The sequence below is a fragment of the Hemicordylus capensis genome, chromosome 2 (genome assembly GCF_027244095.1).
Source record: "Hemicordylus capensis ecotype Gifberg chromosome 2, rHemCap1.1.pri, whole genome shotgun sequence".
Lineage (NCBI taxonomy): Eukaryota > Metazoa > Chordata > Lepidosauria > Squamata > Cordylidae > Hemicordylus > Hemicordylus capensis.
In genome coordinates this window covers 40,613,624-40,634,767 of record NC_069658.1, presented here as the reverse complement: position 1 = coordinate 40,634,767, position 21,144 = coordinate 40,613,624, and the positions used below count along the sequence as shown (strand labels likewise).

The 21,144-nt window shown below is 43.4% G+C and overlaps 1 protein-coding gene across 1 annotated transcript in view; it reads right to left on the bottom strand.

Moving 5' to 3' along the window:
- IPO11 (importin 11) overlaps nt 1-21,144 on the bottom strand; it is a 153,777-nt gene that overhangs the window by 36,091 nt on the left and 96,542 nt on the right. The window contains exons 23-25 of the mRNA XM_053300790.1: nt 11,871-11,950; nt 10,132-10,212; nt 6,322-6,417 (exon numbers count right to left, since the gene is read on the bottom strand). Coding sequence (XP_053156765.1) covers nt 6,322-6,417; nt 10,132-10,212; nt 11,871-11,950 — 257 coding nt within the window. The remainder of the gene's footprint in view (nt 1-6,321; nt 6,418-10,131; nt 10,213-11,870; nt 11,951-21,144) is intronic.

The following is a 21,144-nucleotide window of genomic DNA, read 5'->3' as shown; positions in this document are numbered from 1 at the left end:
GTGTGGTATGTTTGTTTATAAATTGGTGTGTATGTGTTGGGGCGGGGAGAGATAATAAAATTTAAACAGATAACTGAGCTAGGTCTGGGAATATTTACTGAATCAACCCATTATTAGTTCATTTTAAATTTTTGATACTGAGATGAATACTGACTGAAATTAGAACAGCCAGACTCCCACTCCCGCATCCAAACATAAACACTTTAAAAGCTGGGAGAACTAATGACTTACAACCTGGAAAAGGGGGAGCCGTATCATCAGTTAACCAGGTTTCTTGGAGACACAAGATGTCAAATGATTGCATATAAGGCAGGCTTCCCCAACCTGCAGCCCTCCAGATGTTGCTGAACTATAACTCCCAGCAATAAATTGTGGCTAGGGATGCTGGGAGTTGTAGTTCAGCAACATCTGGTGGGCTGCAGGTTGGGGAAGCCTGATAGAGGGGATAAATTTGGGGTCCATCATGCCACATTCCATGACAAAAACCTGTCATGGACATTCAGATTACATTGCTGTTAAACCACCTGCTGTAGGAGCCCTGAGACGTTTTAAAAAATAAAACCCAAGGATGTTCTGTATAATTCTTTCCAGTCTTTGTTCCAGTATTGGGGGTAATTCACCTAACTCATGTGGTTCCAAATATTGGTAGGTGGATCAGTTTTCATCAGGTCATGATGGCTTAAAATCTACATCTCCTACTGATTGGGTTCCACCTCTGAGATAGTTTGAATTACTTTCCTCGAGGGTGGGACCAGTGTTAACTAATGATGTGCCTGGACCGGTTCGGAGGCCATTCTACAGGCCTCCAGACCGGTCTGGACATGGGTGGTTCGGGTTCGGATAGATTGGGGTGGGGGTTCCTTTAAGGGCGGGGAAGCGTTTACTTACCCCCCCACGCTTTCCAACCCTGGCGGCCATATTTCTTTTAGCTATGGGGCGGCAGGATACCTCCCTGCCGCCCCTTCCCCCGCTTGGCTGTGCGTGCGCTCTTATTTCCCTTATTTCTTTAAGTGATCGACGTTGCACCGTTGGCTCTCAGATCCCCCACCGTGTACTTGCTGTTTCCTCTGTCAAATCCCCCTGCCGCCCGCTCCCTGAATGCAGCTGCAAAAGGCTTCAAGAAGCTATGTTCTCTACACTACTTTGCAGCTACGTTCGGGAAGGGGGCGGCAGGCAAAAGGCTTCTTGAAGCCTTTTGCAGTAGTAGAAGCTACGTTCAGGGAGGGGGCGGCAGGCAAAAGGCTTCTTAAAGCCTTTTGCAGCTACATTCGGGGAGGGGCGGCAGGGGGATTTGACAGAGGAAACAGCAGATACACGGTGGGGGATCTGAGAGCAAATGGCGCAACACCGATCGCTTAAAGAAATAAGGGAAATAAGGGCACACGCGCAGCCAAGCAGGGGAAGGGGCGGCAGGGAGGTATCCTGCTGCCCCATAGCGAAAAGAAATACGGCCGCCAGTGTTGGAAAGCGCGGGAGGGGTAAGTAAACGCTCCCCCGCCCTTAAAGGAACCCCCCAACCCAGTGCCGGACCGCAGCTCCGCAGTTCCGTGCACACCCCTAGTGTTAACACCTTCTGTGCAGTTTGCTCTCTAGATCCTTTCAGATCTATGAGATCAATTTTCCTGAATTTGCTTTCATGTAATAGTTCGTGTTAAGATCTATGCATACTTTGGAGAATGACTGGCTATGGTCTGTAATAAAACCTGAACTGAAACGATAAGTTACAGTTCAGCATATTTCTTTACAAACATACAGAGAAATATGTTATTAGAGTGGAAAACAAATAATCGTAGTTAAAGTCTGTATCTCATAAAGAACACATCAAATACATGGTTAAGAAAAATGAGTTCTAAATCTTAAAATTCAGGAAACAAGCAAATGCTCAGTTCACTGCATCAGTACATTTATGCAACAGCACCACTGACTGGGAAAAGGTAGAATATAAACCAAGGAAGCCTGGTGAGAGCCTCTTTGCCTAAAAGAAACATCCCCATTATTGATAATTGTTAGTGAACATCAGTTATCGTCTGAATGCACATTATATTGTTCTCCTGCCTTTCCTTTTTGAAAAGCTAGATGATCTCTAGGAAAACTTCAAAAACTTCAGCTAGAGTTTCCCCATCTAACTTACCAGGTTTTAAAAATACATATATAAAACTTTTTAAAGTGCTATTAATCCAGCAACAAACAGGTCGTTGTTATTATGCTCAGTGGTAACACTACTCAGTGTAAAAATGTTATGGAATGGTATAGGTGAAGACACAAAAGGATGAAAGGGAGGATATAGATACATGTGTTAAATTATATTATTTTTAACACTTCCAATTATCACTATTGACTGGTTAAAAACTTTGTATTTGAAGTGGGAAACTCTAAGACAAAAAAGGACAATGAAATAAGTAAGTAAAGCAGAGAGGCAGGTTAACACCTCAAAGCAAGCACAGTACTGCTAACATTTTAAAGTCTTATCCTAGGAGGAAAATGAACCCAAATGACAAGAAAATGATTCAAATTATCTGATGTGAAATTTCAGACATGAAATCAAAGTAATTTTCTACAGAGGCATCCTTTCGGTTCAATTACTTTATTATTATTTTTTAAAGAAACAAAATGGGAATTGCTGCAATTTCCTGTTTTTCATAGTTTTGCAGGAGGGTTATTTCTTATCCTCCAGGAGCATTCTAGGAGGGCCCAAAACATCTACTGATTCCAAGGCATTCTAAAGGGAAAGTGCTTCCTAGAAGGTGAGAATACCTTACCAACAGAATGGGGGAAGATACAATTTACAGCTGTCACACGGACCCAAATAAAATGTTTTCTTCCATTTATCCAATTCAGATAATCACCATAGTTCAGGCCTGCTCAACTTTGGCCCCCAAACTGTTTTTGGACTACAACTCCCATAATCCCCAGCCACAGTGGCCAATAGCCAGGGATTATGGGAGTTGTATGGCCAACATCTGCAGGAGTGCCAAAGTTGAGCAGCCCTGCCAAAGTTTCTTGAATTGAGAATAACCCCCTGAGTATGGCCCCCTCCCTTAATATGAGTATGGCGCCCTCCCACTGAGCACCTGGTTAAATGAAAGGTTTCTGAGTTCATTAAACCATAGTTTTCCCAGATATCTGAAAAGGGAAAGTGTGCTTTAAATAATCCTAATAAACTAGGATCGCACATTAGGCACTGGACCTCCTTGCCGCCACATTAGATGCTAATGCCTTGGGTACACAAATTTTCTTAGATTCTAGGATCCAGCCCCAAAATTTAAGAGCCAGACAAAAATTACAGGACATAGTGATGGACACTGTGCAGGTGGGGGAGTAAATGGTTTTTTAAAAATCCCAGTTACAAGTAATGTACTTGGAACGGACACAAGGCTGCCTGGGACAAAAAGAAAAATGTATTCAATAACTCCAACTCTAAATATCCTCAACTTATCTCGTAAGGATGTGCATGAAATGTGATTCAAGCAGCAAATCGCAGTACATCCCCCACACCTTTAGCAGGGAGGAGAGCAGGTCCATACCTGCTCCTCTGCCACTCACTGCCCCGGGAAGATTGGCGGCACTCCCCCCAGCTATCATAGTGCGCCGGCGGGGTACCTCCCGGCTGCCCTTGCACGATGCCGGCAGGCACATGGCCTCTGTGCAAATACCTCTGGGGAAATGCAACTCTTGCCAACTAACAGGGAGATTAAATTATGTCCCACAGGTCTGATATTAAGCCTAACATACCAAAACAGGTTTGATATACCAGCATGTTAGTGCAATATCACACTGAAGACCACTGTAGTGCAGGTTCTAAAGTATTAGATTTGAAATGGAAACTCCAAGGTCAGCTACACATCATAAAATGAAAGTCTTGGAAAGGTCAATTTCTTACCCTGACCTACATTATAATGCTGCTGCAATAATTAATTAGAACTGAGACCAGTGGCGGCACTAGAAAAAACCTGAGCGGTGGGGCACAGAAGTGGCAAAGTACATTTATGGGTGGGAGAGCTGGGTCCCAAATATTAGATTTCTGAAACAGAAAGGGGGGAAGTGGGAGGCATGCCAATTTTCTGGGAGGCGCTTGCCTTCCTGCCCCTTGTCTAGAGATGCCCTTAACTGTGTCCACTTTTATATTGTCCTTGAATGTGCTATAATTTGCAATTTAATGTGTATTCTGTTCCTTACTAGCCAACCCCACACAGAGCATCTGTGCACTCTTTGGGGCCAGCGGTTACCTGTTCCCCACTACCTTCTGCCCCAGTCTCCAATTCCAGGCCCAGCCGCCTCTCCTCCCCACCGCCACTTCTGCCCCCCTTCCCCCCCCCCCCCGGGCCTTGCCTCCACGGCTGCCTCTGGCCTCTGCAACCAGGCCTGCCGCTGCTGTGGCGACCAATCCTCCTGGGTGTGCCTCAGCCAATCAGGCCCGTCTGCAGCCCAGCCAATCAGCTGGGCACTGGGATGCACATTCCAAGGCACACGCAGGAGAATTATATATATAGATTTCAATTAACGTCCTATTAACCAGGCAGAGTGAACTCAGTTGCATTTAGCAGGGGTAGAGCAACTGTCCCTGTTCAGTCCATAATAGCACACACCACTCCCTAGAGACACCTACTGGTGTCTCCCTCCTTTTTCTTTTTTGACTATGAGCCCCTTTGGTCCAGGAAACGTTTTCTCATTCCTTTTGATATGAAAAGCACTTTGAGAACTTTTTGTGAAAAAGCAGAACATAAATATTAGGGCTGTACAAAGCTTTGGAAGCCTATTCAGAGAAGAGAGCCAGCGTGGTGTAGTGGTTAGAGTGCTGGACTAGGACCGGGGTGACCCAAGTTCAAATTCCCATTCAGCCATGATACTAGTTGGGTGACTCTGGGGCAGGCACTTCTCTCTCAGCCTAACCTACTTCACAGGGTTGTTGAGGAGAAACCTAAGTATGTAGTACACCACTCTGGGCTCCGTGGAGGAAGAGCAGGATATAAAATGTAAAACAACAACAACAACAACCAGCAAGTGCCGCCTTTGTAAAGAAGCAGATGAAACATGGACCACCTAATCAGCTGTTGTAAAAAGATTGCACAGACTGACTAAAAACAAAGGCATGACAAGGTAGCAGGGATGATACACTGGAACATCTGCCAAAAATACAAGCTACCTGTAGCCAAAAATGGGTGGGACCCTAAAATTGAAAAAGTTGTAGAAAATGAAGATGCAAAAATATTATGGGACTTCTGACTACAAACAAACATCTGCCACACAATACACCAGATATAACTGTAGTCGAGAAGAAAGAAAAACAAGTCAAAATAATCAACATAGCAATACCAGGGGATAGCAGAATAGAAAAAAAAAGAAATAGAAAACACCACAAAATACAAAGATCTACAAATTGAAATTGAAAGGCTGTGGCAGAAAAAGACCAAAATAATCTCAGTGGTAATTGGTACCCTAGGTGCAATTCCAAAACAACTTGAAGAGCACCTCAACACCATAGGGGCCACAGAAACCTCCATCAGCCAGTTACAAAAAGCAACATTACTGGGGACAGCCTATATTCTGCGACGATATCTATAATAACAAGAACAATATTGGGAAGGACTCGATGTCTGGATAAAACAAACCAGTCAATAACACCTGCCTGACTGTGTAAACAAGAAATAATAATAATAATAATATTTGGATTCAGCCCAAATCAGAATTTAGTTCAAATCAGTTTGGGCCAGATCAAAGCAGATCAGGCCAATTCAGGTAGGCCACTAAAGCTTCACCATCACCCCCACCTTTCTCTCTGCCACTTTCCTGACCCCTGCAAGTACTTATCAGACGAGGCAGGGGATAGGCTTAAGACAGTCCATCTTCCTCCCATCAGTGGCACCAGGTAGAGATTTTTTAAGGCCTACAGCAGGTTTTTAAGGCCCTACAGTCCTGGGAATGGTACAGGCGCTCCTGGGAAATGTAGTGTTCTATGAAGGTATTTAATACTTTGACCTCATGAAAAAACTATTTGCCCCGAAAGTACTACTAAGTAATGGCAGCTTCAAGGGTTAAGAGATGTGGGGAGGAAGGAATATTTGGCAGGAAAATGGTGTAGGGGGAAAGGGTGGATCTTCCACCAGATCCAGATCTTCCACCAGTCTCAACCCAGATTGCCCAACTCCAGCAGCTATTTTATACACACAGGCAGGAGACAATGATGTGTTTAATGCCTCATCTACAATGGTGTGTTTCACACCTTAGGTGTACATTGTTGCTTTTTGACTTTTTCAAACTGGAAAAAAAAACTGTGAGCAACAAATATGTGACAAAAATATCATACGGTTAAGAGACACTTACCTCCCCATTTATAATTCCCCGAAATACTGATGGCAGAAGAGGTTGAAACATTTCAGGGCCTAACACTGGATTCACCTTGAGGACATTTTCTACAACCTGAAAAACATGATAGATTGTATCTGTAGAGCAGTTAGGTTGAATACTGCCTGTATAGTTTTGAATCAACAGACAAAAGTTTAACTACCAAAAGTATGTACAGGTGGACCTCATTATCTGTAGGGATTCCATTTCCACATATAATGAGTCATTGAGTCTATGGGAATGTGGGGATTAGGTTTCCAGACTCAACCCCCACCCCCCCAAACACAAACCCCCACAAAAATGGGCCATATGAAGTGCCCTAGCATGCTCCACAGTAGGGATGTGCCCAAAGACTCTTCGGCACCGATGGGGGTAGCACTTCAAGGGCGGGGGAGAGTGTACTCACACACACCCCGCCGCGTTTCCCCCGCCGGCGCTCTTCAAAGTCCAAGCCCCTCAGGGCGGCAGCGTTCCTCCCTGCTGCCCCGTTCCCCCCGTCGGCTGGAAGTGGCCAAAAGTTGTGAGCGCGCATGTGCCCATCGTGCGCATGTGCATTCGCAACTTTTGGGCACTTCCGGCCGACGGGGGAACAGGCTGGCAGGGAGGAATGCTGCCACCCCGAGGGGCTTGGCCTTTGAAGAACGCTGGCAGGGAAACGCGGTGTGTGGGGGGGAGAGTACACTCTTCCCCGCCCTTAAAGTGCTACCCCCGCCGGTGCCGAAGCACCAAATCCTGCCCCAGTGCCGAAACGTTTCGGAGGCCTTTACAATGGCCTCCAAAATGTTTCGGGCACATCCCTACTCCACAGGTCTCCTGGTGTCCAGCAATGCCCAAGTCACCCCCAAAATCAGAGATCCCTTTTTTTGCTGAAATGAACCACAAAATGGCTCCTAAGGACAAAATGGTGGCTGGAAATAACCTATGCAGTCACTTCCAGCCGTCTAGGAACCGTGGATATGTGGGTTTGAACCCTTTCGTAGCCACAGATAATGAAACCAGGTGTCAATTAGACACTCATGAATATGTGAAACCGCAGATATAGAATTCGCATATAACGAGGTTCTTCTGTACATCCTTTCTCTTCTGTATATATTCATGTTTCTCTATAACTAAGTTGAGAAACCTACATACTTGTTTTAGTGTATTGTTTTAACAATCAAACAAATTACCTGGGTGGGAGAGAGAACTCTCACTTGCAAGCAGAGGCAAGATAGCCATCTCTAGAGGGGGCTCTACCTCGGGATTATTTTGCAATGGGGGGCTGGACTATTTTGCTCCCTCCAACTCTAGGTTTCTATAAATGAACATCCAGACTTTCCAGCAGAACTAGTAATTCCTGAATCTAGAATGAAACCAGTTTTAGCTGCTCCTCATTAATTTCTCAGGGTTCAGCACAGGCAGAGCTGTAAAGCTGCTACTTTTGTTTATTCCCAGAAGTAGGAGAGATACGTTCCTTCACAAACATTTTTAATGTACCCTAATCCATGTCAAACCTAGATCATTTACCAACTTCTGTATTACTTAGCCAAGCCCAGCATCAGCAGTTTGTTTGTTTATTTATTTATTACAAGTATATCCTGCTCTTCCTGAAAGGCTCAGAGCGATTTATGGCATTCTTTAGACTTAATAATCCCTCCCAAAAGGGCTCACAATCTTTTTTAAAAAATCAAACAACAATTAAAGGGTGGGGGGAGAGTTGTCAGAGAGGAGGCTCCAGAAGGTACTTGCCAAGGACTGACCAACTTGGAAGCTAGTCAGGGGCCTAGGGGCTTTCAGAAGGTTCATGCTCTACCCCATAGGCCGTGCCCACCTTCACGTGGTATCAGCAATCTAATGCTCTTTACTTAGCAAAAAGAGTCACCTGCCACTCTCTTTTCCTGATGATCCCCATCCACAGTTTCCTTCAAAGGCCCCTGTGATGATACAGCCAAGCATGTTGCTCTATTGCTGCATATCTGGCACTGTCTAAATCTAAAATAGTGACATGTATCCATCTGTGAGTACCACCACAATACCACCTCACTGATAGAGCATTGCATGCCACATCAGGGTTGCTGCTGTAGAAGAAACATCCATTGTTGCACATGACTATCAGGTAGGCTTGCCAGAGCAAGGTCCAATAGGCCCACATACTCAGCCACCACTGTGGGGCACAGTGGTGGGCTGTGCTCCAGAGTCCAGTACAACCTGAACACCATTCTGTACTATTCATATCCTTCCTTTGAGAAGTTATCAGTCTTGGTTTTCTCTACTGTCTGAATGGAATTGTAAGTTATCTCTCTTGCTCAGAAAAGGACTGTGAGACTTCAGTTTAGTTAACAGTTGTGTTTATTGCCTTGGAGTGAGAGATTGAGAAAACAGAAGTTATTGGGATGCCATAAAATGTAGTGATACAACGTCTATAGCAGTTGCATCTTTTAAGAAAAAAAGAAATGAGAAATCACACTTTCCTTCAAGTGCTACAAAACAGAATGACCTGCTTGTCTTTGCACAGACAAAAAATGCCATAAACATCGACTGCTGTCACTACGTTGTGCGAAATTGCTTGAAAACATTTACCTGCATAACTATTTTACATTCTATTTATAATTAGCAACGCAAGTCCAAAGATTTAATAAGAATCACAGTAAGAGATCAAAATTTGCAAAGCAGTGACAGCAATATATTTTAATTATTCCAATGTCTTAATTAATTTGTAAATCTTCTATCTGGTTTTCTAGCACACACATACACACATCTAATGCAGGCTTGGATGTTTAGATAATAAGGAATGTACTGTAAGAAATAGCTTTTAGCAATAACTATTTTGACTTCAATAACTTGAAGCTGGAACAATCAGTATATTTTCATATTTTATGAAAAGAGAATTCTTTGTATGATAGTTATAGAGCATCTATATAATTAAAAGTTCTTTGCATTGAGCATTTCCATTTACCATACAAGTACAGAATCTGCATTCTAATGCAAAATTGGGTATCCTGGTAAACAAAACTCATCTCATAATCCCCTGCTCAGCTACATGCCCCTACTTCCTTGCCTTTACTGAATCTCATCTACTGTTTCTCTTCTACTTCTCTGCCATCAACCCTTTCTTATGAACTTGCATTACCAACCCTTTCCATCTCCTCTGCCATGTCCCAGGGCCCCCATTCCACCTTCCTCTCTCCTAGCACCAACATAAATCAAAAGTCTTCTCTTCTGCTCATTTGTAAAAACTTAAGTGGAATATAGGAATTTTTTAAAGCTTAGTTCTTTGAAAGCTGCCTTCCCAAAACAGACACGATGTGTTGTTTTGAAAGATAGGTACACAAGGCACACAACAGTTTCTGTTTTATCAATTTTATATTTTTAGAGTTTATTGGTTTCATAGGCTTTGTTAGCCACCCAGAGCAATAGTGTACTGGACTGATGGGGTGTACATATTTTAAATAAATAATTGTGCCATCTATGCCTTACTACAGTCAACCCTATTTGACTAGAAGTGAAGACAGCATGGTCTTTATCTAGGCTGCTATGTTTATTTTAAATGACCTCACATGGAGAAATTTAACATCTCATAAGTATGTTACATTCTATAATAAAATTTAAAATCTAAATCTTGGACACAGCATCGATTGTTTAAGTGACATTAACACATGCATTATTATATTGTTCCCTAAATTTGCAAAACCCTGTTTGACCAGGCAACAGTGGTCAACAGTGGGACAAAATAAATAGGTACACACTGTTTTCAGCTATTCTTATATTTATTTCAGCATATTTTAAGAATAAGTTATAAATGCACAATACCTTCAGAACTTGAACTTGACCTTCGTTGGTTATATCCTTTAAGATCTCGCAAAAGGATTTGCAGAGCTCAGCTGCACAGACCTAAAATTCACACAAATCAATACTTATAAAATGCCCAATTCTGTAATCAAATCATTCAGCTCTTACTGAATTTCAAGCAATTGATAATGGTCAAATATACAATCTGGCATTTATATGAAATATTTAAACACAGTTTAACCAACATAAATGCATAGCGTGCTTGCTTCAACCATCAACTGTAACTGTTTCTACTCCTTTAGATTTTAATTTGATTTCAAATTAAAGTATTAAGTGTTAGGATCATGAACAATTCCTAATTTCTTTCACATACTATGGCTGGAACCCAAAATAAAACCGTGCATCGGTTGAAATCATTTCTGCATGTCTATAGAGTGCTGTTGGCTCAGCGGTAGAGCACATGCTTTGCATGTAAAGTTCCAGATTCAAATCCCCCCATATTCCCTTAAAAAGATATCAGGCATTCGGGCTGGAAAAGCTTCTGCCTGAATCCATGAAGAGTTGCTGCCACTCAGAGGAAATAATACTGAGCTAGGTGGACCGACAGACTGACTCAGTAGGAGACAACCTGAATTGTTGACTACCCAGGTTTTCCTTCTATCTTGCTTCCACACAGTCAGGTCTCCCTCCTCCTACCTAGTTGTTTGCACCCAACACAGCTGGAAATTGGGAGCACACACAGCTCCCAAACCTGGGTAGAACAGAGTTTTCGCTTGTGAGAATGACCTCCCCGTCTCTATGAATTAGGCCAAACATTCCAGTCTGCTTTCCAGGCCAAACATTTTCCAGTCTGCTTCCTGCCCAAGACCATGTGCCAGTAAAGACTGAGCTAAGAACAGAGTTCAGTACCAGGCCAACTGAAAACTGAAGTGGAGATGACCCTGCACCCACCTGCACACATGGTTTCATCCAGTCCAGTTCCTGGTCAGGAAGAAAGCTAAGTGATTGCCCTGGCTCCTGGGAGGATGGAGGAATCTCCTACCTACCTAGCTGCACTGGCTTCTGCTGCTTGTTCTGGGAAAGAGGGCTCAGTTGTCTTCAACGGAATACAAATATGGTATTTATATATCGCTTTTCAACCAAAGTTCCCAAAGTGGTTTACAATGGTATAAATAAGTATCAGAGGCCTTCTAAAACAATTAATTCAAGCTGCAGGACCATAAACTACAGGATAGGTTGCATTATCTGACATTTTGCTCCCCCATTCAGTCTGGTGGATGGGGAAACAGGAAATATTTAGGGGGGAGTGCCCATTACTCCTTTGAGTCATTTCTTTTGTTCCAAAGACCAATTCATGGGCAAAACACAGAAAAAAACTAGCTCTCCAGTAGGGGACCCCGATCAAAATCCCACACCCAAAATAACTGTATGTAGAGAATTACTATCAATTCAGCCAGCCCGAAGTGCTCAAAGCTAGCAGCTGACACATTTTGTTACCTTTAGTCTTCTCGTGCCAAGTGACCTCACACCATAACACTATCATGTACACTTGGGGCAAAGGTTGACTCAAATGGGGCCCCACACCCAATGCATCTGATCTAGTCTCATAGATGACACCAAAGGGTAAAGAGTGTAAGGCTGAGTTGTTCACATTACGTTAAGAAATGTTGGCTGGTATAATAAGCTACCATCATTCAAAGTAAAACAATGCTTACAAAGTTTCATAGAATATATAGCAATGAATCTGACTTAACACATACCTGGAGAAACTCAGCTGGAGATAAAAATAGATAGCCATTGATTATCTTAAAGCAGGTTCTGAGATTTTCTGAACTTAATTCTACAAAAATAAATAAGAGAGTCATTCAAATCTTTGACCGAATCCAAAACCATATTAAAAATCATTATAATGGCAGACATTTGACATATATTATGCATATTTTTCTTGTAATGCATCCTTAAAATAATATACGTATGCATATTTATATTCTTACGAAAAATTATAGTCCTAGGCTTCTCTGTCCATACTCTGAGCACCTCCAAAGGCAAAATTAATCAGCAACTCAAAATACGGAATCTGAATATATACATACAAGCTATGCACCCTAAATCTAAGGCCCTGAGGCTTTAGAAATAAGACTGCTTAAATCTGATTTATATTATTTATCATTTTATACCACCTGATATGTACATCTCTAGGCAGTGCACAAAATTTAATACAGATTAAAAAACAGATTACAAATCCACAAAATACAATATAAACGATCTCATAAAACAAAACAAATTGTTAAAAGCTGGCGGTAATTTTTTTTTAAAAAAATTAAAAATGGCCACCCCCCAAAATGGCCACCGTGTATGCGCGAATGGTATCTGCAAGGCCCTGGGCCATACCAGGCCTCGCAGAGGCCATTTACGTATGTGTGGCGGCCTCCAAAATGGCCGCTGCGACATTTTATGGAGGCCTGAACGGGCAAAAAAATAACACTCCAGAAGGCAGCAACGGTGATTTTAGAGGCTGGGGGAGGGGGCAGGGAAACGTTTGTGCACACACACACACAGCCTATAGGAAGCCCCCTGAAGTGGCAGAAGGAAATTACATTTATTTTAATTTTTTTAAAAAAAATTCACAAGCCAGCCGGGGGGGGGTGTTCGGTACTGGTCCAGATGGAACTGGGGCAGGTTGGTTTTACTCTGAACCCCCGAACGGAACCCCCAAACCAGTTTGCACATCCCTACTTAGTATCCAACCCTTCTGCAACCACAGTGTGCTAACACCAAACTCGGCAGGGGTAGCCAACCTGAGGCTCTCCAGCTACTGTTGGACTACAACTCCTACCGTCTCCAGCTGCAATATATTGAAGCTGTGGATGATGGAGAGCCTCAGGTTGGCCACTCCTGCCACAGAGCTACATAGTGCCAAATTCAACTGCAGGCAGTTGCTGAGCTCAGGAGTTGCTGAGCTCCCTCCTGCTGGCTACAAGCTACTGATCTAAGAGGCCCAATTCACAAGTTTATGCTGAGCAGGCAAGTAGATTTGGATAACTGAGTTAATTTGCACACACAGTTGTGAGCACGTAATTTGGATATCTGGAAAACATAGTGCTGTTAAAATCAGGGCTGCAGAAATGTTTTTCCAGACCTACCCATCGATCCAAGCCAGATAACACTACAAAAATCCTAAAAGGACCGGCTTAGAAAGATCTCTGTTGCACAGCCAAAGAGAATTTTAAAATAAATTTCAAGCAGGTGAGCCCTGAATCAACACCTGCCTTATAAATAACCCAAATAAAGTTACATTGCCAACTGGGTCAGTATTATTTATGTACTGATTTATTAAAAAAATACTTGTACAACCTCACTGCATGAAAGAGACATTCAAGGTGTTGGACAACATAAAATAGGGGTGGGGAATCAAACAACCTACCTAAAAATCAGTAACCAACAACCACGGAACACAGCAGAAAACAGAAACAAATGAAGTAGAAAACCCAAAAAGCTCTTTGTCGTCATAGGTCTGAAGAAAAGGGGTATTTTACAATCCTCTGAAAGACTGTGATGGAGGGGGCCAGGGAGGCTCATGGGGAAGGGAGTTTCACAACTCAGGTGCAGCTATCGAGTCCTGTCCTGAGTTCCCGCAGCTTTAACTTGGCAGTCCAGAGCCTCCCCAGATTACCTCAGTGGATGGGCAAATTATACAGTTGGGTGGTGACCCAAACCCAAGACATTCAAAACGAAGCCAGAAACAATTAGGGGACTCCCAACGACAGACTATCATTTGTACAATTCCAAAATCAACTCCTGCCATGATCGTGTGCATTCAGTGATGCTGTGGAAGTGCAGAATTTAATAATGGGATTGTGCAAAATAAGCTCAGTGCAAATGTGCATCATTTACATAAATAAGGATCCAGCTAATCTTGGTGCAAAATTTAGATGTTTTAAACTGCTGAGCATACATAGTCCCTTGTGGCCCTTGCCAGTTTTGAGCCAGGTTTTCACAATGTTTGGGGAAACTGCCTTTCTGAACAGTGCAAAAGGTTCGCAGTAACCCCGCTACCTTCCACTGTTTCACGAATGTTTTCACGCCTGTTTGCAGGCACTGTTCTTCAAATCTATTGTTGCTTTGGCATCACTTTTTTGTTTACTTGAAAAGACATTACTCATTTTTTTCAGTCCTGTTGCTGTGAGCATATGCTAATACACATTAGAAGACACTTAAACATCCCTGTCCTGTGCCCCAGTATGTACAATTTAAATGCAACTGTGACATTAAGATTCCTTTTAAGCTAATTGCTGTGCACTAGTGTGCATTAACAGACTGATGTGCATAACAATAAAGATTTGAAATTCCCCTGTGAACTTTAGCATGGCTGTTTGTGAGGGGTGTGAATATGTTCCTGAAACTTGGCATGGCCCCCTCCTGGATTCAGCTCAACACTAGTTCTTGTTTTTTTAGATGTTTGCATTTCAAGAGAGGAAAGTTAAACGAAAAGCAACAATTATGTAGCCATAACTTGAAGAAAAGCTAGATGAGATAATGTCACCCTTTCTTCCTTCCATGAGCCTTCTCATTCTGGATTACACACCAGCGTAAAGTGTGCAGCTCTGAAATGACTACAGCATACAGAGCAATAATTCAGTTTCCTATAAAGCTAATTCATCCCTGCTTCTGCCTTCTTGCTTGGGGGAAGGTACCCTTGTATCAGTGTTTGCCCCAGTTTAAAAAGAACAAGAAGATGGAGGGAAGAGTTTATACACATCCTTATAAGAGAAGAAATGCTGGGGTAAGCAAAGCCATCGTCACTGTATGAATCGAAGTGCTTACTTACTGTGAATATGGTTATATCCCCTACCCCCGATAATGTATTTTGGTAATTTAATACAGAAAAGAGCTTAATACAGAAAAGAAGAGCTTACTGTGTGTTAATATAAAAACGGGAGGGAAAAAGTGCATCACTTTCTCACAAAAAAGTGAAAAATGCTTAGAAAATGAATGTTGTAGCAAGCTCCAGGGGAATACAGTATGTAATCTCTCTCTCTCTCTCGCTCTCTCTCTCTCTCTCTCTATCGGAAATAACTTCTAAAGTTTGCTGCAAAAAAAACATCCTGTAGTTTTCTAGCACCTGCTCTGGCTGACTACACAATCTCCTAAAAGATGTAGATCACTTTGTCAAGACACTGTTTACTTAGAATCCAATAGTTGAAAAACTTAACACCCTTGGTTTGGTTTGTCAGTGAAGTACTTGGCAGGGACCACTTCCATGTGGTAATAAAGTGTGTGGGATATTCAAAGCTTTCGTGCAAGTTCCAATAGACACCTAACTCCCTGTACAAAAATATTTTTTTCTTTTGAAAAAGTGTATTTTACACTGTGGGCTGCTTTGCATTCTTTCAGTAGAAAAGCTCCTATGATATGTAAACACTACCACCAATCAATATACCAGCAGAAACAGGAACCTATTTCTGTTCTTGAAAACTCCTCATACTCTAGATGGGATTTCCCTCTATGAAAGACTGGGAAAGATCTGGGCACTCAGTTGTACTGTAAGGGCAGCATAGCCCATCACTGGGACCAACAAAGGCAGTGTTTTGAAGAGAGATCTAGTTCACACGCATGCTGAAATTTCCCTGACAAGACAACCACAGGCTCATGTACATCAAAGCAATGCTTCAAGCATTCCTGGAATACTGTATCACAAATGACAGTGGCTGGCTGTATGCACAATGCAATGCTGGCGTTACTGAGCTGGAGGCGTTACTATGTACCTAAAAGTCAGCCCTGACAGTGTTAGGCAAGTGCACAATTGTGCAACTACTTAAAGCAGTGCTCATGCACATTTGAACAACAGAATTTACATTGGAAATGGAAATTCCTGTGACAAGTGTCTGAAGGAACAAGAGAACAAGTTTGTCAAGCATGGTTTTTCTTTGAATAGTGTGCTATCAAGAACTGATGATCCCAAAGAATGCAAAAAATAGTATGGCGATGCCTGTTACTGAACTAGCTTCTTCTAACACTCCACCCCGACTGCCTGCCCCCAATACATACACATCTCCAAGAATGTTATTAAGAGACTTCACCAGACTTTTCACTACATTTCATGTAGTCAGCCAATACTGCAAAATTGCTTGATTTCTTGTTCGGTTAGAATGACTGTCCCTTAATTAAACAACCGGAAATAAAATTGCTACAAATGCCCCATTTTTACATAGTCAAGCTAAACCTGAAGAAATCATGCTGAAATAAAAATAACATTCAGAAGAAAGTCATTTTATTACCAAACATTCTTGGTATCTTTGGGATGGCATTAACAGTAAGAACATAAGTAAAATTTAGTGTTTTGGTTATAGTGTGAAATTACAATAAATATCTCTGGATGAGCAGACTGATGAAAGCAAAACCATTTAAATAAGATTCTCTTGCCAGTAAAATCAACATAACATTACCCAGAACAAGTTATAATTGAGTATGAAAACAGATTGCCAAATAATCTAGGAACAGTATGTGTTACATATTTACTCCAATTTCAGATATCAGAATAATTATTAAGTGATCTGTTTCTGTAAAGGTTCAGCACCTTAATGAATCACATTCTAACAAGGTCTATCTGAACAGCCACATGTTTCTGACAGAATCATACAGGTGCTTTTCACAAAGGAAAAACTGCATAATAAACTGGAGCAAAGCTAAATAAAACCTAAAAAGCCTATGAAATTACTAGTGTGAAACAGATTATTAAGAAAACCAAAATGCTTAATTTTAGTGATTTAGAAACTGCAGTGAAATACTAATTGAATGCTGTGCCATGGACATGAACTACATTAAGCTTTTGTGTTAATTTTATCAAAACCGATTGCTAGCTCAAAAGGCTTTTTGGACGTATAATCCCTTACAAATTACCCTGCTACAGCAGGACTGTATAATGGAATGGGTATCCAATTTCACTTAATATGTACCCACAAACTTCACAACCGTTTGCTTGCAACGCCGCAAGCTTGTGAACGGGATTCTACACTGCAACTGCCAGTGTCATATGTGTTCTAATCACCAAAACTACTTTTGTCTCCTCCCACAATACTGAGGAACATAGGATGCTGCCATACACTGAGTCAGATCATAGGTCAATCTAGCTCAGTATTGTCTTCACAGACTGGCAGCGGCTCCTCCAAGGTTGCAGGCAGGAATCTCTCTCTCAGCCCTATCTTGGAGAAGCCAGGGAGGGAACTTGGAACCTTCTGCTCTTCCCAGAGTGGCTTCATCCCCTGAGGGGAATATCTTGCAGTGCTCACACATCAAGTCTCCCATTCATATGCAACCAGGGCAGACCCTGCTTAGCTAAGGGGACAAGTTATGCTTGCTTCCACAAGACCAGCTCTCCTCTCCTAAACTTGAAAGAAGGTTAAGGAGCCTGAGGTCGGACTGAAAAAATCAGGGAAAATGAATTGTTTAGTATAAAGGGCAGCCACCATTGTAGACCTTCTTGCTATTAGCTGACAAGTGCTTAAGGGCTAGTATTCCAGAACTATTTGCACAGACAAGTATACTAGTAGAGGCCACAAAGGTGCTAGATCAGAGCCCTAATGCTAAGCCCAAGTCCAGCCACCAGGGATGCTCCTAGCCAGACATCTTTCAGGAGCCAGCATCCTTGCTACCATGGGACTCTTGCTCCACAGAGCCCTCTTGCCAACACAGGAGATGGCAGAGAGGCAATGGAGTGCCAGGCTCTAGGGATGTGCACGGAACCGGTTTGGAGGCCCTTTATGGGCCTCCAAACTGGTTCGAATGGCAGCGGGTTCCACTGGTGGGGGGTGGTGGTTAAGAGCAGGGGAGGATGCACTTACCCCTCCCTCCACTCCTCCCCCACCAACACTCCTTTTTTCTAAAGCCCATCGGGGTGGCAGAGTACCTCCCTGCCGCCCCGTTGCCCCCGTTTACCAGATACAACTGGAAGTATTAGGCATGCCTGTGCGCATGCTGCACTGTCATGCGCATGTCTGCGTGTCTGTGCGTCAGATACTTCCAGTTGTATCCAGAAAATGGGGGCAACAGAGTGATAGGGAGGTACACTGCCACCCAGATGGACTTTAGAAAAAAGGAGCGCTGGCGGGGGAAGAGAGGAGGGTGCACCCGCCCTCCTCTGCTCTTAAAGCAGCACACACACCCTGCCATCGAACCACCCCCCACATTGCTCCGTGCACATCCCTACCAGGCTCTAAGCCAAAGGATTGTCCCTTTTAAAGCTCTTTCTCATCATGGGGTAGAGCCTGAGACAATCAGTCTCAGGGAGTACACAAGTGCTCAGTTAATACAACTTGTCTGGACTCCAGGACTTGTCCAGTGTGCTGAAGAACCTGCTGCTGACCCTCCTTATTTCCAAATTCTGAGTCCTCAAACACTGTGTGGATATGCAGTACTTGCTGGGTGCCCCACTCTCCGTATCTGCCTCATCCCACTGTCAGATCTGTTTTGGCCATTGAGCACTCCACTGGCACTGATGCTGGCTGAACTTGCAGCAAGACATAGATCAACCTAACCTAAAATCCAAAATCCACTTCAAGCCACTTCATATGCTTGACATGCAGATCTCCAAAGACTCAAGCATAGGTAGCAACATTTCTAAAAAAGCGCAGAATTACATTTATGAAACAGATATAAAATATATTTAAAATGCAGTTAAAACTAGTTCCCTTCTTCCTATCCATTCCTCGCCATCAGTAGCTTCAATAAAAACAGCTTTCCTCTCAAATCTGGATTTTGGCAGACTTCTGGAGGAAAGCTACTGAAAGGGCCTCTACGAGTGCCCTCCCTACTGATGTGCAGAAGGCATTAGAAAGAGGCCACTTTCAATTATACCGGCAGAGACAGAATAGGACCCGGGGAGGAGGCAGACTTGAAGTGTCACACAACTGTGTAGAGGCGTACATTTTAAAAAGGCAAGAGAAACACCTCCTTTCCCATAATCAAGTTCTCCAAATCACCAATCCTCCTAAAGATTAGACTTGTTCAATTTGTACTGAGGTGCTTATCAAAACTAGAATTATCAGCACGCACAAGACAATCACCAGCTACTCTTTAAAATAAAAATTACAAATGCCACTGTGCCCCCTAGAGATATGCAATTTGATTCAACTCGAATTGGGGTGATTTGAGTTCAGATAGAATCATCCCTAAAATGAAGAAAATGATTCGAGTTTGGATTGAACAACCCCAATTCAAACTTGAATGGAATCAAGTGATTCGAATTGTGGGTACCATTTTATCTCCATGTTTTTCCTTTCTATTGGTTTTCTAGCACTGGCTTCTGATTGGCTTGAGATCTTGCTTCTTGGTAGGCTTGTTGTCATTCAAATCAAGTATTGGCATGGGCAACTGTGCCCCCATTGGCTGCGGGGAACCTAAAGGAGGGATTGTCAAAAAATATTTAAGGGACTACTTGGAGGCAGAGAGACAGACAGCCATTTGTGCTTCAGGGAAGAAGAAACAGAGAGAGACTGCAGAAACACTGAGAGGAGAGCAGAGACTGGTGGAGGTGGTTTGGGCCTGCCTGGCCCAGTGAGCAGAGAGAGACAGAGACAGAGACAGATTGTGCCTGCTGGGCTTATCTGACGCTCTCTCTGTTTTTTGTTTTGTTTTTTAAAATCCTTTTCACTTCCAATGCCAGCAACTGCTTTTCTCTTATTTAGAACAACAGCCCCAATGGCTTGAACTGGGTGCTGGCTACTTGGAATTTCCCCCCATGAGGTTTCCATCCTCCTCACTGCTTGTAGCCAGCCCCCAGTGGCTTTAATAACTGGGGTGCTATGCTTTTTTTTTTTTTAAACAGCCCTGCCACCTTTGCTGCTGCTGTCTGTGTGCTGTCTGGTGAATTAATTTTTGGGTTTTGTAGGCTGGTGTGGGATTTTGTAGGTTGGTATGGGATCCAGCCTGCCAGGATCCCTTTGCTTCCTTTTGGGTGGGGGAGGGGGATTTGTTTTGATTGGGTGGGTGCCCACCTGTTGGCACCTCCCTCCCTTCCCCCCAGCTGAGTCCCGGTGTTTGCTAGGCCCAGAGTGCCTCTGAGAGCAACATCTGGCAGACTTCAGCCAAAGACACTGGAGCACAAGCCCCCAGCTGAAGAAGCCAGAAGGTGAGAGGCCCCCTTCCTTGGTCAGGCTATCAGAAAAAAACAGGTTGCTCACCTGTAACTGATGATCTGGTAGAGATCCGTCGACATCCAGAAGAATGGGGTTCTGTGCCTGCGCAGGAATCCCCGAGGTAGCCATGCCAGCTTGTCGAGGCGTCCAAGCCCCACCCACACGCAGCGTGTGCTATTTAAGAGCGGGGCTGGGCACCATGTTCCCCAGTTCTTTCGACGACCGCCGAGGAGGACGATCATCGCAGATGGACAGCATGAGTGGAGACGAATAGATACGGTAAGTATAGTAAGCATCACGCACGCAGAGGAGCATCACTATGCAGAGGGGTAGGATGGGAGGGTCTTATGGATGTCGACGGATCTCTACCAGATCATCAGTTACAGGTGAGCAACCTGTTTATCTGGATCGAGATCCGTCGACAGCCATAAGAATGGGTGTTTAGCAAGCTCCCCAAGGAGGGGGGTGCACTAGTGCTATTGTAACACCCTTTTTAGGACACTCCTCCCAAAACTAGCCTCCGCAGTACAGCGCACGTCTATGGTGTAATGCTTGACAAATGGGAGATTGGACGACCAGGTAGCTGCTTTGCATATGTCCAGGAAGCCAACCCCTGAGAGGTGTGCGGACGATGAAGCATAAGCCCTGGTGGAATGGGCTTTGATGGACTTCGGAGGTGCTTTATGCTGTATCTCATACGTGAGTACGATGAGGTTGACAAGCCATCTAGACAATCTTTGACGAGAAATTGGAGAGCCCTTGGTAGTGCCGCGGTGTGCTACAAAGAGACGTGTGGTGGCTCTAAAGTCCCTTGTACGAGCCATATAGAATAGGAGGGCTCTACAAACGTCCAGTGAATGCATGAACCTTTCTAAGGCCGATTGTGGGTTCCTAAAGAAAG